Here is a 15,737-nt window from a genome sequence, read left to right as displayed (position 1 = left end):
TCAAATATTTAAATATTCAAAGTTGCTATGAAAAAGACCCTATAAACATATATATATATTTATAGAGTACCTTTGTAGCATGCAAGTGTAAGAGCACTTTCTTTGAATTCGTTAGAATGAGTGTTGATGCCTGCCCCATGATCTAGAAGAACTCTTGCAACTTCCACATGACCTGCACTGGCTGCTTCCATTAAGGGGGTATGTCCATTTTCATTATGATCTTCTATATTTGCGCCTTCATTAAGTAGCACTTTCACAATGTCAACAAATCCTCCAGCACAGGCATAAGTTAGTGCAGTGTTTCCTAAAAAAGAACAAAAAGAAATTAAAAATTATGATAAAACTGATATAATTACGATTATACTACTGCTCTAGTTCTATCTCTTCAATTACCTTACATAAACCACTAGAACTACTATCTCATTTTTTTGTTGTATTGGTTAGAAGCATCATCTTAATTTTTTCACTAATTAAAAGGCTTATTATAAACAAACCAATTTACCTCTCTCCATATTTCCTTAGCTTGTAAAATAAGATTAAGTGCCATCTTGAAAAATTATTTCCAACATATTTTCATATAAAATATTTTAATGTACCACTCAAAGTTATTGCTTTTTCTTTCAACACAGTACAACTTAGAAACACTTAACATTTTCTTTCTATGTACATTCATTTCTTAATTTTCTTTTACCTCTCCTTTATCTTTACAAATTTATTCATTTAGTCTACATTTATGAGACCCAGGGAGACAGATATAAATCCCTCTCAGCATAATTCCTTCAAAATAAAAATTTATTTAAAAGGTCATTATTCCCTGATTTGCCACTTATTCCTTTCCTGATTTTGTTTTGAGGACTCTTATTTATTAAAGGGAGTAGGGAGATGGTTTAACCATCCAACAGTGTGAGATTGAATAAGACTGTTTTAAAGGTTCAGCAAGAAAACTATCATTTCAAACCCAATTTGTTCAGAATTCAACTGTTTAACAGTCTCAGACATGGAGGATATTAATATTACTATGACCTAGACAAGGTGGTCAGCAAAGTAACCTATAATCCTTTTTAAGAAGTCATGGTCGTTTAAAACATAAATTAGGCTACATTTAATATATACTTAATGGTATGGAAGACTGATATGCTTTCATTATTGAAACTGTATTTTAAGCCATGTGCTTGCCTCACTAAATCCAAGGAATCTCATTACTAAATGTACAGCTATAACTCAAGACATATGACCGAGGCTTATAAAGAACCTTACTAGAGTAGCTTTCATGCTGCAGCAGAATATCTTATTAGTAAATGCATTCTGTACACTTGACAGAAAAAACTCTATAGGGTTTTGACTCTCAGGTTAATCTATATAAGGGAGTTGTATTTAAATGAGATAAAGAATTGTGAAAGATACAGTTCATAAATTTGCCTCTTTGTACATTATATATATTGTGGCAAAAAAGAAATTGCCCCCAGCAAAAAAACTGTCAATCTTTTTTTTTTTTTTGCAGTACGCGGGCCTCTCACCGCCGCGGCCGCTCCCGTTGCAGAGCACAGGCTCCGGACGCGCAGGCCCAGCGGCCATGGCCCACGGGCCCAGCCGCTCCTAGGCATATGGGATCCTCCCGGACCAGGGCATGAACCCGTGTCCCCTGCATCGGCAGGCGGACTCTCAACCACTACGCCACCAGGGAAGCCCAAAACTGTCAATCTTGACCAAACAGAATGTAAGAGTGTTTCAAAGACTTTTAAAGATATCAAATTAATCTATATTTTACTCACAGATTCTAAACAAGGGCTATGATTTTTCTGTATGTTTACAACCAGTTTTCCCTAGGAATCAAATTTTTATCTCTCAGGTTACAGTTATTTATATCAATTTGTTTTCCTAAAATTAACACATCATTTTCTACATACCTGTTGCAGACTGGGAGTTGACATCTGCATCATGAAGAAGTAATAATTTCACAATATCTAAATAACCTCCACTGGATGCTGCCATTAGGGGGGTTATATCTCCTTTATTCCCTCTGTCTTCAACATTAGCATGCATAGCAAGCAATACCTTTAAAACACATATGCACACAGAGAGAAACTGTCAATTCTTACTATTAACATTACTTCTAAAGAATATATTGAATCCGGGAAGATATTCTTTTAGAGTGGAGGCAAGGAAAAATAAAAAATAATCACCTTTTGGGAAAATATGCCAATGATGTTCACTGCTCAAAACACCTGGTTAGATGTTATATTTTACAATACCATTACATAGTAATCTTTAAGTAAAGTAGGTAATCACATTAACCATCCAATTATACAATTTAACTGCTCCTGTCAAAGAATTAGTGTTATGCTCAGGATTATTTAGCAAGAGAACAGCAAAACTATACTCACAAGACACAAACTAACTGGTAAACACATGGCTATTTCCCAAAATTGCTCTAACAGGAAAAAAACAAAACAAAATTAAAAGAATTGGGATAATCTAGATGAAATAAAAATAAATCAATATCTTTCATTATACTTGTATATTATTTCTAAAGGCAAGTTTAAAATATTATTATTATTTCTATGTTTTCCTTATTCATTAGGACTATTTTTGAGTAAGCGGCAGAAAAAAACGGACCATGCCAAGTTGCATGTACAGACAACAAAAATTAATTATGTATCAGTTTCTATTTTACCTACTGCCAAAAAGGAAAGACCTTGGCTTCTAATGATAATTTCTCTTATTAATGATAATAATAAACAAAACATCAAAACCCTTCCACAATTTTGATCACTAAAGATTATTTCTGCTTACTTGTGCTAATTCATAATACCCGGCTGAACAAGCCAAACACAGCAGGCTTTCTCCTTCTTCTGTATGTTCATTTACACTTCTGCCTTCATCTAGCAATTTACGAACAGCATTCACATCCCCATCTGAACAAGCTTCCGCCAGACTGCGACTGAAAACAAAACCAACAAAGAAAGACTCAAGGTCCTATGACAACGAGTTACGTTAAATATATACTGTTAGTCATATATAGAAAAATCTGATATGGTAAGAAGAAAATTATTTGAATATTTGTTTGCAATACTAATTTTTCATGTATGTGAACCAAGCCAGAAAGGCAATAAATAAATATGAAAACAGCCGTCATTTTTATCTTTCAAAATGTCCTAACATACTCTCATATTAAATTTTAAATAAACTTTATACAGCATTAGATGCACAATTTTTTAAACTAATGTAATGATTCCCAAAGACATTTGGGATATAATCCTATGTCTTAGAATTTTATTTGATAACAGTGAGGTGACTAGATGAAATAGAAGGTAAAAATCTAAGTAAAATTTTTACTGCAGAATGACTAACAAAATCAGTGAATCTCAAACTTTCATGTGCATACAAATAGCCAATGTTTCTTGTTCAAAGGTAGATTCTGATTCAATAGATCCAAGATGGGGTCTGAAATTCTGAATTTCTATGATGCTGACGCTGCTAGTCCATGGACCATATTTGAGTAACACGGACCTAGATTATTGCATAAACAACCCATTTCATTTATTATTACTCAGGCAGTCAGTTTAGAGTTTCCTACTATAACCTTTAGAATAAGTAACTTCCTCAGAAATGAAAACCAGATATTGAATTGAATACCCAGCAGAAGTCATTAAACACATACGTGTCTACTTGTCCCGCATTGTGGCTGTTTTCCGCTCTCATCCGTGTCAGTGCAGCAGCAGCTTCATCCAGTGCACAACTTACTGAAGATGTCAGTCTTCGGAGTACCTCAGGATCTGCAAAGGCTTTACCATCAGCAGTTGACAATTTGCCAATTCCTTCAGTGTGCATCAATCAGTTCAGGGAAAGAAAAAGCATAAATGTGTAAACTGTAATTACATTTCTAAACACTATTCTCTAAGCCAAAATGGCATAATCTCCATATGCAAAGCTGATAATTTCAATTTTGTCACTAATGTCAAAAGGCCATTGCATAACACCTATGTTTTAGTCTTTTCATCTTTACAGTGCACATAATACTAATTTATCCTCTACCTAACTCCAAATGTTAACTTAACATGATGCTTACTGTAATGAATGAATGAGATTTCTATCAAAGTACAATCACATCATAAGATCTCTAGTATAGGATCCTATCTATTTTCAGTACTAATGAAGGGGCTATTCTGTAATATTAAAACAAACAATCCAACAGTTTCTTCCTTTGATTGAATAGCCACCTAGAACCATTTTCTGGGGCAAGAGTGTAAATTAAAATAAATTAATTCTCATATTTAGTATTTATTATGTGCTTATGATGTGCCAGACATTAGGGGGACAGAAAGGAATAAGACATAGTTCCTGTCCTTACAGAACTCACAATATGGTAAGTCTAAGTTGCCAATAAATCTTTTTCTCTAGATTCAGTGAGGAATCAGTGACTACTGCAACAAAATTTTGTTGATAATATCACCACCTGTTACTGCTGAAAATGAGAAACAGTCAATAAAATTTTATAGAACAAAAAAAAGGGAAACTTGCCCAATAAGATAAAAAATATATTGTGATGCTATTCAATTACAACAGTATGATAGTATGATACTTGCAAAGAAAAAGATAATTTTATCAAGCATATGTAATAGCGGCAAACAAAAAAAGAACTTAGATCACCTGTGAATTCAATATATGATAAAGGTGACATTTCAAATCAGTGGATATAGGAGGGTTTATTTCATAAATATTGTTCAGAAACTGGTTATTTGAAAATTAGGTAAGATCTCAAATTCACACCATTTACAAAAATAAATACCAGGTAGACTTAAATGAAATCTGAAAAGTACTATTATACTATGTAGTATTTTTCTATTGCTGATGTAGAGGAGGTTTTTCTAAGCATGAGACCAAATCACAAAAGCTATAAAGTAAAAAATTAGTAAATGTGATATTAAACATTTTTAATTCCAATAAAAATTTCTATATAATTAAAGACACCATAAATAAAGTTAAGGCAAAATAAAAACTGGAAAAATTAACACCCAATGAATTTATATCATTTATAAAGAGCTACCGCACAACTTATTGATAATATTGAATGAACACAAACTATGAAATTGACCAAAAGAAGACTGAGGAAAGCTGTTGATAGGAATGTATACTGGCATAAACTTGAGGGACCACTTTGATAAAAGCGATCAAAATTTTGAATGCAAAAATATCCTCTGACCCAGCAATATAACTTTCTAGGAATCTGTCCTATGAAGATACTTGCACAAGCAAGAAAAGTTATAGATATACATGGATATGAACTACAGCATTATTTGTGATATCAAAAAAATTGGAAATAACGTAAAAATCCTTCAATAAGCCATTGGTAAAATAAACTGTGGTGCATCCAAGCAACAGAATATTACCTTACCCTTAAAGAAGGAGAAAGATCAACATATCCTGTTATGGAAGGATGGCCACAATAAATTAAGTGAAAAAAAGAAAATTATAATTTGTATAATATGATATAATTTCATTTAAAAAATCATGTATATTCAAACATATACATGTATTTATATAACTACAAGGGAAAGTCTGCAAGTATATGTAAACCTTTACAACGGGCAGGCTTTAAAATCTACTGAATACATTTCATATTGTTTTAGCTATTTTATATATTACATTTATAATTTAGAAAAGACTTGTTAAAAATTCTTCTTGAAATGCCCTTAATTCTTAATTTTCTTTAAAAATCTCAAAGAATCTTAAAGAAAAAAATATTTTCAACTTCAATTTTTTTGGTTAAAATAGCATTAAGAATTCTATCTTCTTAAGAAGCCTAGTAACGTCTAACACATTCTCATAATTGAAAACGATGCATAAGTCTTAAATGTTATAGGCTCAACACAATGTCCAAAAAGCAAATGAAAATACTAATGAACAAAAAAGTATTCATTAAGCCAACTGACTTGCACAGGGCTTCAAAGGAGTACATCATTTTTAAAAAACATCTGACAATTTCTTTGGATAAATATCATACCCAACAATGCCTGGAGTTTAAATTGTCAAAACACACAAAATTTAAAAATTCAGTAATTTCTCACACCTCCTGGAAGACATGATTTTCAAGGTTTATTTTCTCTCTCACAATATAGGTAAGAAAAGCAAGCAATTCTAAGGTATCTTGTATAAGGTATAAGTATATAAGTACTTATACTTAACCATGAACCTACAGAAAAATGCTCAATGTAGCAGAAAAGAGCCATCCCTGAGTGAGACTCATGAGGTGGCCAGAAAAAAGAGAAATAGGTTTAAAATCCTTAATTAGGGGTCTTGGAGTAGTACCCACAGTATAAGTGAAATGTCAGCCTAAACTAGAGAGATGTACTATCACCAGTAAACAAAGCTTGATTTAGGGAAGGAAAGTAACTTAGTCCAGAAAAGACATGGAGAAGAAAAATGCATTTTCTCCACATTTCTCTCTGCTCTAAGCTGGTTCTAAAGCACAGGAAAAAAATTAAAAACTAAAAAAATTTTATATATATATATATATATATATATATATATATATATGGTGGCCATGGCACTCCTATTTCAGGAATCTTACATAGACTATTCCTAAATCAAAAGTAGGAGATTCACAATAAATCCAAAGAAGGGAGGGACACCAAAGCAATTACTAATGTGATTTTTTTTTTTTTTGGCCACACTGCACACTGCATGCAGGATCTTAGTTCCCCAACCAGGGATCAAACCTATGCCCCCTGCAACGGAAACTTTTTTTAAAGAAGGTTTAAATTAAACCGTCTGCTCTAAATTAAACCATCTTCTGCTAGATACTTAAATTGTTTTGTTCAATCTAATTTTATGTTTCGGTCAGTTCCAAAAAGACACATTAGATGGACTAAAAGTCAATCTGCTATAAATTTTACCTATGCTTTTTCATAAGAGGAGAAAGTTAAAGGAATAAAAAGAATCATCAAAGTAAACACATTCCTAACATACTATATATATGTCTTGGGACTTCACTGGTGGCACAGTGGTTGAGAATCCACCTGCCAATGTAGGGGACACGGGTTCGATCCCTGGTTTGGGAAGATCCCACGTGCTGTGGAGCAACTAAGCCCATGCGCCACAACTACTGAGCCTGAGCTCTAGAGCCCGCGAGCAGCAACTACGGAACCCACGTGCCACAACTACTGAAGCCTGCGTGCCTAGAGCCCGTGCTCCGCAACAAGAGAAGCCACCGTAATGAGAAGTCTGTGCGCCTCAACAAAGAGTAGCCCCCACTCGCCGCAACTAGAGAAATCCCACGCGCAGCAAGGAAGACCCAACACAGCTAAAAATAAATAAATTTTTTAAAAATGGTTAAATGTTACTGTATAGCAGGGAACTATACTCAATAACTTGTAGTAAACCATAATGGAAAAGAATATATATATGTGTAAAACTGAATAACTTTGCTGTACACCTGAAACTAACACAACATTGTAAATCAACTATGCTTCAATTAAAAAAAAAAGTTAGTGTTGAGCCTAGAAATCACTCACTGAGAACTTTCAACCAAGAATTTTTTAAACATAAAATGTGAACATTTTCTTTAGGAAATTAAAAAAAACAAATTTTACAGATTTCAAATTTTATATAACATATATAATTTGGGGATAATCTTTTATAACTTTGTATAGAGATGGAGTCTTGGGGTTTTTTTTTTGTCTTTTTTTTTTTTTTCCCCCAGCCATGCCACGCGAATTGCAGGATCTTAGTTCCCCTACCAGGGATCGAACCCATGCCCTTGGCAGTGAAAGCGCAGAGTCCCAACCACTGAACCACGAGGGTATTCCCTGGAGTCTTTTAAAAAGATGAAAAAGAGAAAATAAAGTACCTGCTGCTTCCAGCAATGCTTCTAGTCGTGCCTGTGTCTCTGGATCCACAGTGCGTAAGTCTGCTCCTTCTGCAGTACTTGATAAGAATATCTCTGATGTTGTTTTCAGCACCGGGTTATCCAGATCTTCTTGGTCCAAAATAAATGATTCAACCTGTTTAGGAATTAAAGATGCAATATCCATGAAGCTGATCTTAATATTGTTAGAATAACAGCAATTTAAGGTAATATGACTTCTGATTTGGAATTCAAATATAACCAAATAAATCATTGTAGAAACAGGGGGTTATAGGGAGGGACTTTGAGGGAGCCTCCTGACTATCTGCTTATCTTCAGACACGACTACAGATATAACCCAGACACACCAGATTAAAGTTTCCTGGAGAGCAATGAATCTTCTGTGCCTACCACAGAGCCTGAAAAGCAGCATTTTTTAAATGAAACAAGTACATCAACATAGGCCCTAGGAAGATGTATGCAGGAGTAGATAGTAGAAAGCCTAGATAGCATAAATAGGTCATTAAAGTATCATTTTTCCTCTCTTCCAATTAATATATTCAATTCTGACAAACTAAAGAAGATTTAATCCACTATCAAATATCCTAATTGCTCTAGACAGGAAAACTCTATTAGGTTAGGAATCATAGTCATTTGTTCACTGCTCTATCCTCTGAGCCTATGAATACCTTGTACATAGTACTTATTCAATACATATTTGTTGAAATGAATCCTATAAGCAAAATCAACTTACGAAAATAAACATGCAACCCTCTAATTTCAAATCAAGTTAATTCTAAATTTTCTTACCAAATAAAATATGCACAACCTTTCTGGGAAGCAATTTGGAAATGTGTATCAAAATGCTTTAAAAAGCACATGCCGTACTTCCCTGGTGGTGCAGTGGTTAAGAATCCGCCTGCCAATGCAGAGGGCACGGGTCTGAGCCCTGCTCCAGGAAGATCCCACATGCCGCGGAGCAACTAAGTCTGTGCACCACAACTGCTGAGCATGAGCTCTAGACCCCAAGAGCCACAACTACTGAACCTGAGTGCCACAACTACTGAAGCCCACATGCCTAGAGCCTGTGCTCCGCAACAAGAGAAGCCACTGCAATGAGAAGCCCACACACTGCAATGAAGAGTAGCCCCCGCTCACTGCAACTAGAGAAAGCCCGCGTGCAGCAACGAAGACCCAACGCAGCCATAAATAAATAAATTTATTTTTAAAAAGCACATGCCCTTTGACCCAGTAATTCCATTAAAAAAAAATCTATCCTTAAAAAATTATCTGAATGCCAGACAAAAATGTGCAAGAATGTTCATTGCAGCATTAATTAAAATTCCAGAAATGAAGTGAAAAAAACTACAATAGGGGATTTGGTAAGTACATTTTGTACATTCACAGAATGGACCACTATGCAGTCATTAAGAACAATGTGTTTGAAGCATATTTAATGGCATAAGAAAACAGTCATAAAATTAAGTGAAAACCACAAGATTTATAACAGTATGATATTTATTTTGCTAAAAGTATGTATGTATATGTATGCGAACATGAACATATGAGTACTCATGTATATATAATCATGAGTACATATTTATATACCTATACAGGTCTGTAGTATATAAATATGTCTGGGGCTTCCCTGGTGCTGCAGTGGTTAAGAATCCACCTGTCAATGCAGGAGACACGGGTTTGAGCCCTGGGCCGGGAAGATCCCACATGCCGCGGAACAACTAAGCCCATGCACCACAACTACAGAGCCTGCGCTCTAGAGCCCACGAGCCACAACTACTGAGCCCGTGTGCCACAAGAGAAGCCACCACAATGAGAAGCCTGCACACCACGACAAAGAACAGCCCCTACTTGCTGCAACCAGAGAAAAGCCCACGGGCAGCAACGAAGACCCAATGCAGCCAAAAATAAAGTAAATTTACATATATAAAAAGTGTCTAACCAGGGAGGTTAATATACTTGTAGACAGACAAACAGGATCAGAAAGGTTAAGTATTTCTGCCAGCTAATAAATGGCAAAGCCAGGTTTCAAACACAGGCCATATGGGCTTCCCTGGTGGTGCAGTGGTTGAGAGTCTGCCTGCCAATGCAGGGGACATGGGTTCGTGCCCCGGTCCGGGAAGATTCCACATGCCACGGAGCGGCTGGGCCCGTGAGCCATGGCCGCTGAGCCTGCACGTCCGGAGCCTGTGCTCCGCAACAGGAGAGGCCACAACAGTGAGGGGCCCGCGTACCGCAAAAAAACCCCAAAAAAACCAAAGGCCATATAACTCTTAAACACTAGGCAATAGATACTACCTAACAAATTAATAAACAAAGGACCACAGTATTTGGACTACATTATTTGGAATACTTGACTAGTTGGTCATCAATTTTCACAATGGAGACCAAATAAAGATATCTTAATAAAGACAGTAAAGTTAAAATGATGTGGATATAACAATATTTTATTATCTAGTGATGTACTTTATTTTTATAAAATAAATCTTTAACTTCAGACCCAGTAACAATGAGCCATGTACTATGTTGTAATACAGATTCTTTAATATATAATTACAGACAAAGATGTCATTCTAGATCAATGCCAGCAGATAAATGTAGACTACCAGTTTTCAAATGATTTGAAAGGTAACTGCTTGTACAACAAAGAGCTTGTTGCAAGTGCAAGAAAATATTACATATTTGCAGATACATATACCTGCCAGTTGTAAGGATAAAAACCACAATTCCAAATTCTGAAATTTATTAAATATGGTATTTAGATGTTAATATGTCTATTTTATAAGCAGCACTGTTCTGATGTAGTATTACACATATTACAGAGATGAATACAGATTACATGTATTATGTAACTTTTAAAAAATCCAAGTTAAGGATTTCCAATTCTCTCCCATTCATTCTCCAATATTTATTGAAGTCCTGTTTTATACAAAGTACAATACCAAGAGAGTACAAAAATGTGGTAGAAGAAATGTCAAAGACACCAACAACTATCACAAAAGGCCTCCAAGAGAAATAAATGGTAAAACTATATGCATTAAAGAGAAATCACTTCCAGCTCCAGTAATCCAAGAAGACTTTGTACAAGAAGTAGCATTTGAGCTAGGCTTTGAAGGATGCATAGAATTTCAATAGGTGGTCAGACATGTGGGTGGAGAGTAAGGGAATGAAATAAAAAATGGGCTTGAAGGTGCACTTAGAAAGTGACGAATGGTCAGCTCTCAAAAAAGTAAGGTCCTTTGTACATTGCTAGTGGAAGTATAAATGATGAAGCCACTGTGGGACACTGTTTGGCAGTTCTTCAAAAATTAAACACAGAATTACCATATGACCCAGTAATTCCACTTCTATGTATATACCTAAGAAGACTGAAAACATACATGTTCATACAAAAACTTGTACATAGAAGTTCATGGCTGCATTATGCATAGTAGACAAAAAGTGGAAAAAAACCCATATGTCTGTTAATTAGTAAATGGATAAACAAAATGTGGTATATCCATACAATGGAATATTATTCAGCCAAGTACTGACACACGCTATAACACTGACAACGTTGAAAATATCATGCTTAGCATGAAAGAATGCACAAAAAGTCACATATTGTACAATTCCATTTATATGAAATGTCCAGCACAGGCAAATCCCCAGAGACAGAAAGAAGATTAATGGTCTCCTGAAGAGTCAGGAAAGGAAGAATGGGAGTGACTGCTAACAGTATATATTATGAAATTATTACCACAGTAAGTTTAGTTAACATCTATCACCTCACATAGTTACAACTTTTTTTTCCTTGTGAGAATCACTTGAATTTTCAAATGTAGTTTTAGGCATTTTATATTTAAGTTCTGACACACAAGATCAAATTTTAAATATCTGTAACACTTGTGGGGAAAATCTTAAGTTCCCAGAATGAGTTATACATAACTATACACATAAATGACTTGAATACATTTGTGTCAATCAGATGTGCCAAAGGCACTCAATTCTCATACTTTTTTGTCCTACTTTCCATAAACTTTTAAAAGCCTGTCTCAATGTGGATTCAATAAAAGGATAAAATATCCAGTTATGCCTATTACTTTGGGACTATTTGGGGGATTGTTTTTGGCAGTTCATAAATATCTTACCTGATAAACCTGCTGAAACACATATTGTTGCAATGCCGATTGCAACAGCATTACCTCAAAAGGTACCTGGCCAGTCAAGATGGAAACCATTTATAGCTACATGGAAATAGTAAGACCAATACCATACATTTCATATAAAGGCTCAGTGATATAACACCAAAAAAATGTCTAAATAATAGATAAGTTCAAAGTAATATTATATCTAATGAAATTAGTTTTCATCATGCAAATGAATATATAAGCCTCATAGTTTCCTACATACAGCTAAAGGATCACAGAAATTTCCTTATTGCTTAACAGTAGTTACACAGCTCATCTCTATCCAGCAGCTACATTCAGCAGCAAACATAAAACATCAACCTATTGTGGTACTGTTTTTAACCAATGGCAAAAAAGTTTATTTCAAGTCTTAAACATGGCAGATTTTTTTCCTACTTCTGATTAGGTACAAAAATAAAACGCGGAGGAAAAAGAATGGGAGGAAATCTGGCCCACAAAAAACTACCTGTTTTTTCCCTTATAGGTTACCTCTTCTAAAACGCTAAAGTCAAACTCTTTATGTCTTCCCCCTCAAAAGTCTTTTTTCTCCCTCCCTTCTTCTAAAAAAAAATGAGTGTGGTTTTTAGCTTCAACTAGAATTTAAACAAAGGTAGAAGGGAGGAAAAGGGGAACAAGCATTTTGTCCCATATGACATTTCAAAATGAACCACTGGATGGCAATAGTTACTAGGGAGAATAACCACAGACTCAGCTATTACCACCTAAAAAAAAACAAAACACCTCAGTCACCCTGGCCAAAATCTAATTAGGAAAAAATCATTTATTAACCTAGCTATGATTTGGCCAAAACTCACTTCCACCAAGAAACAAACAAACAAACAACAACAGAAAACCCCACAATTTCGGGACTTCCCTGGTGGCACACAGTGGTTGAGAATCTGCCTGCCAATGCAGGGACATGGGTTCGAGCCCTGGTCCGGGAAGATCCCACATGCCACGGAGGAACTAAGCCCATGCACCACAACTACTGAGGCTGTGTTCTAAAGCCTGTGAGCCACAACTACTGAGCTCACATGCCACAACTACTGAAGCCTGTGCGCCTAGGGCCCACGCTCCGTAACGAGAAGCCAACGCAATGAGAAGCCCATGCACCGCAACGAAGAGTAGCTCCCTCTCTCCAGAGAAAGCCCGCGCACGGCAATGAAGACCCAACACAGCCAAAAAAAAAAGAATAATCATCACTGGGCTTCCCTGGTGGCGCAGTGGTTGAGAGTCCACCTGCCGATGCAGGGGACACGGGTTCATGCCCCGGTCCAGGAGGATCCCACATGCCGCGGAGCGGCTGGGCCCGTGAGCCATGGCCGCTGAGCCTGCGCGTCCAGAGCCTGTGCTCCGCAACATGAGAGGCCACAACAGTTAAGAGGCCCGCGTACCACACACACAAAAAAAGAATCATCATCACTCCCATGAATTCCAACCAGAGCTATGAGAAAGTTCAAGAGGAAGGCTAAACCCTTTATTTTTCACTACCTCTTCTTATAAACCTTCAAAAATAAAGCTTCCTCAAGAAATTCAGATTTGATAATTAAAAAGGAAAAGCCAAATAAAACATTTAAACATCTAAAAAATATATATTTTTAAAATGTACTTGCTATTATTTTTCTTCTCTTAGTTAACATTTGGAGAGATAAACATGTCTTACCTTTTCCCACCCAAAGTCTTTAAATTAGAATCATACCAATTTTAGAATGCAGGTAGCTTACTACTGATTTCTACTTGGAGCAGCAAAAAGGATGGGTCAGCATTCCAAGAGATAATTACTGAAAGACATGGTAATTCCTTTTTGCAAAAAACGTGGTACTCCAAAGTTTCAACAGTTGCATCCACCACAAACATGCTCCAAGATCCACTCAAAAGGAAAAAGTAATACAGATGCAATTTGAGACCAAATAATTATAAATTTAGGAACGAGTTTTGCTGATACTGTAAGGCCCAATATAATCAGCAACAACATCTGGAAGTAATGGAATGCAAAGGCTATATGCCTCATCGTAAAAAGTGTTCAAGTTTCTTTCTACGAGGAAAACTGTATGCCCAATTTCAGATCCACAATCCTCTTCTCAAAAAACATAACTGTTACCTCGGGATTTCTGAAGTTAATTAGTTTAAACAGCACAAGAGAGAACCATCAGGCTTTTCCTAATTCTCAGTTAAAGCTGGAGAAAATTAACTCCACTTTAGTCAACTACAAAAACTTCATCTCTACACCATAGTTTTAATACAGAATCTATTATTTTTTGAAGTTTCTAAACATGGGAGAAAAGAAAGGTTTTTTTTTTAAATAATAGTTACCATTAAGTGCATTTTCCATATATTATTCCACTCCATCATCTTTACTACTCAGTGAAGCAGATTAACATCTTCATTTTAAATGAAACTCAGAAAAGTTAAGTGACTTACCCAAGATCACATAACCACGCAGGTATCTGAAGCCATGTGCTTCAGATTCCAAAGCTCACACCCTTTTCACCACACCAAACTGTATTAAGTGACTCTTCTAAACAGTGGAGTATGACTAAAACAAATGCGTACTAACCAATGAAGTAAACAGAGAATCTACAAGCATCATGATGTTGCAGTTTAACAATAAGAGCAATGTCAGGAAAAACCTTTAAATTAAATTAAATGTAATAGATTATCAAGCCCACAAACTCCTCTCTGCCAGAGTTCTTAGAGAGACAGACAAATCATGCTTTTATTTAGTAATTTCTGGCAGTACCACTACATTATTTCTAACCAACATACATACAACAAAATTTGTGCCACAATATATTTTAAAAAAGGGAAGACTCCTCGCATACTCATTAGGAAAGTCACAAGGAATGAAGAACCTGGCAATTAAGTCCAAGAAAAGCTTAATGTTGAAATGTTATTCTGTATTTGCCCTATCATAATAAATGGGTAAGACTGAGGTTAGAAAGAAGTCCTGGCTTCTGCTCATTACCCTAAATAAAAAAATAAGCATCAAACACACCAAAGAAATACTTAATTTTAGTAAGTTAAAAAGAGACTCAAACACCTCCAATTCATATCAATAATGGGAGGAGAGCATAATGACTAACAGCAAGGTCTCTTAGAACACTAGCCCACTGTTCACAGTGCCATCTTAGCTAACTCTTTTTACCGTTGTTAGCCTCATTTTCCTCAGCTATAAGATAAGGCTAATAGTAGTAACTACATCACAGGGTTATAGATGATTAAGCAAGATACTATATCTAAAATTGTACCAACAGTGCTTAATACATGGTAATCACTCAACAAATATGTTATTATTACTATTAATATTACCATTACTACTATTATTAAGGTCAGTTTGTCTAAGGACCTTGTGTTCCTATACTCTTACTCTCTACTCCACAAAAATATAAAATCCATTATGTTGTCTTAGGCTAACAAGTAATCTGAGCATATTAAACACTATATATATATTCAACATTGGCTTATTAAACCCAACATTTAATAAGCACCTACTAAGTGCCAGACATTCTACTGTATATGGGAAACACAAAAATAAATAAGACATGATTCCTGCTCATTAAGACAGATAATCAAATAAATGCAATAAAGTACTACAGATGCTATTTAACAGGGAGTTATATACAGACAACGTGGGAACACAGAGGAAGGAAGAAATGGTCGATTCCAGTTGGGGTAGTAATGAAGGAAATCAGAGGTGATGATCC

General features: G+C 35.5%; 1 protein-coding gene across 5 annotated transcripts in view; it reads right to left on the bottom strand.

Moving 5' to 3' along the window:
* The window catches only part of ANKHD1 (ankyrin repeat and KH domain containing 1), a 116,853-nt gene that overhangs the window by 85,952 nt on the left and 15,164 nt on the right, over window positions 1–15,737 (bottom strand). For all 5 annotated transcript variants that reach the window (XM_030869408.3, XM_030869403.2, XM_030869405.2 and 2 more), the window contains exons 2-6: window positions 7,850–8,003; window positions 3,662–3,818; window positions 2,794–2,941; window positions 1,908–2,055; window positions 71–304 (exon numbers count right to left, since the gene is read on the bottom strand). In XM_030869408.3, the coding sequence (XP_030725268.2) occupies window positions 71–304; window positions 1,908–2,055; window positions 2,794–2,941; window positions 3,662–3,818; window positions 7,850–8,003 (841 nt within the window). The remainder of the gene's footprint in view (window positions 1–70; window positions 305–1,907; window positions 2,056–2,793; window positions 2,942–3,661; window positions 3,819–7,849; window positions 8,004–15,737) is intronic.

The sequence above is a fragment of the Globicephala melas genome, chromosome 3 (genome assembly GCF_963455315.2).
Source record: "Globicephala melas chromosome 3, mGloMel1.2, whole genome shotgun sequence".
NCBI lineage: Eukaryota > Metazoa > Chordata > Mammalia > Artiodactyla > Delphinidae > Globicephala > Globicephala melas.
This window is presented reverse-complemented; position numbering and strand designations above follow the sequence as displayed.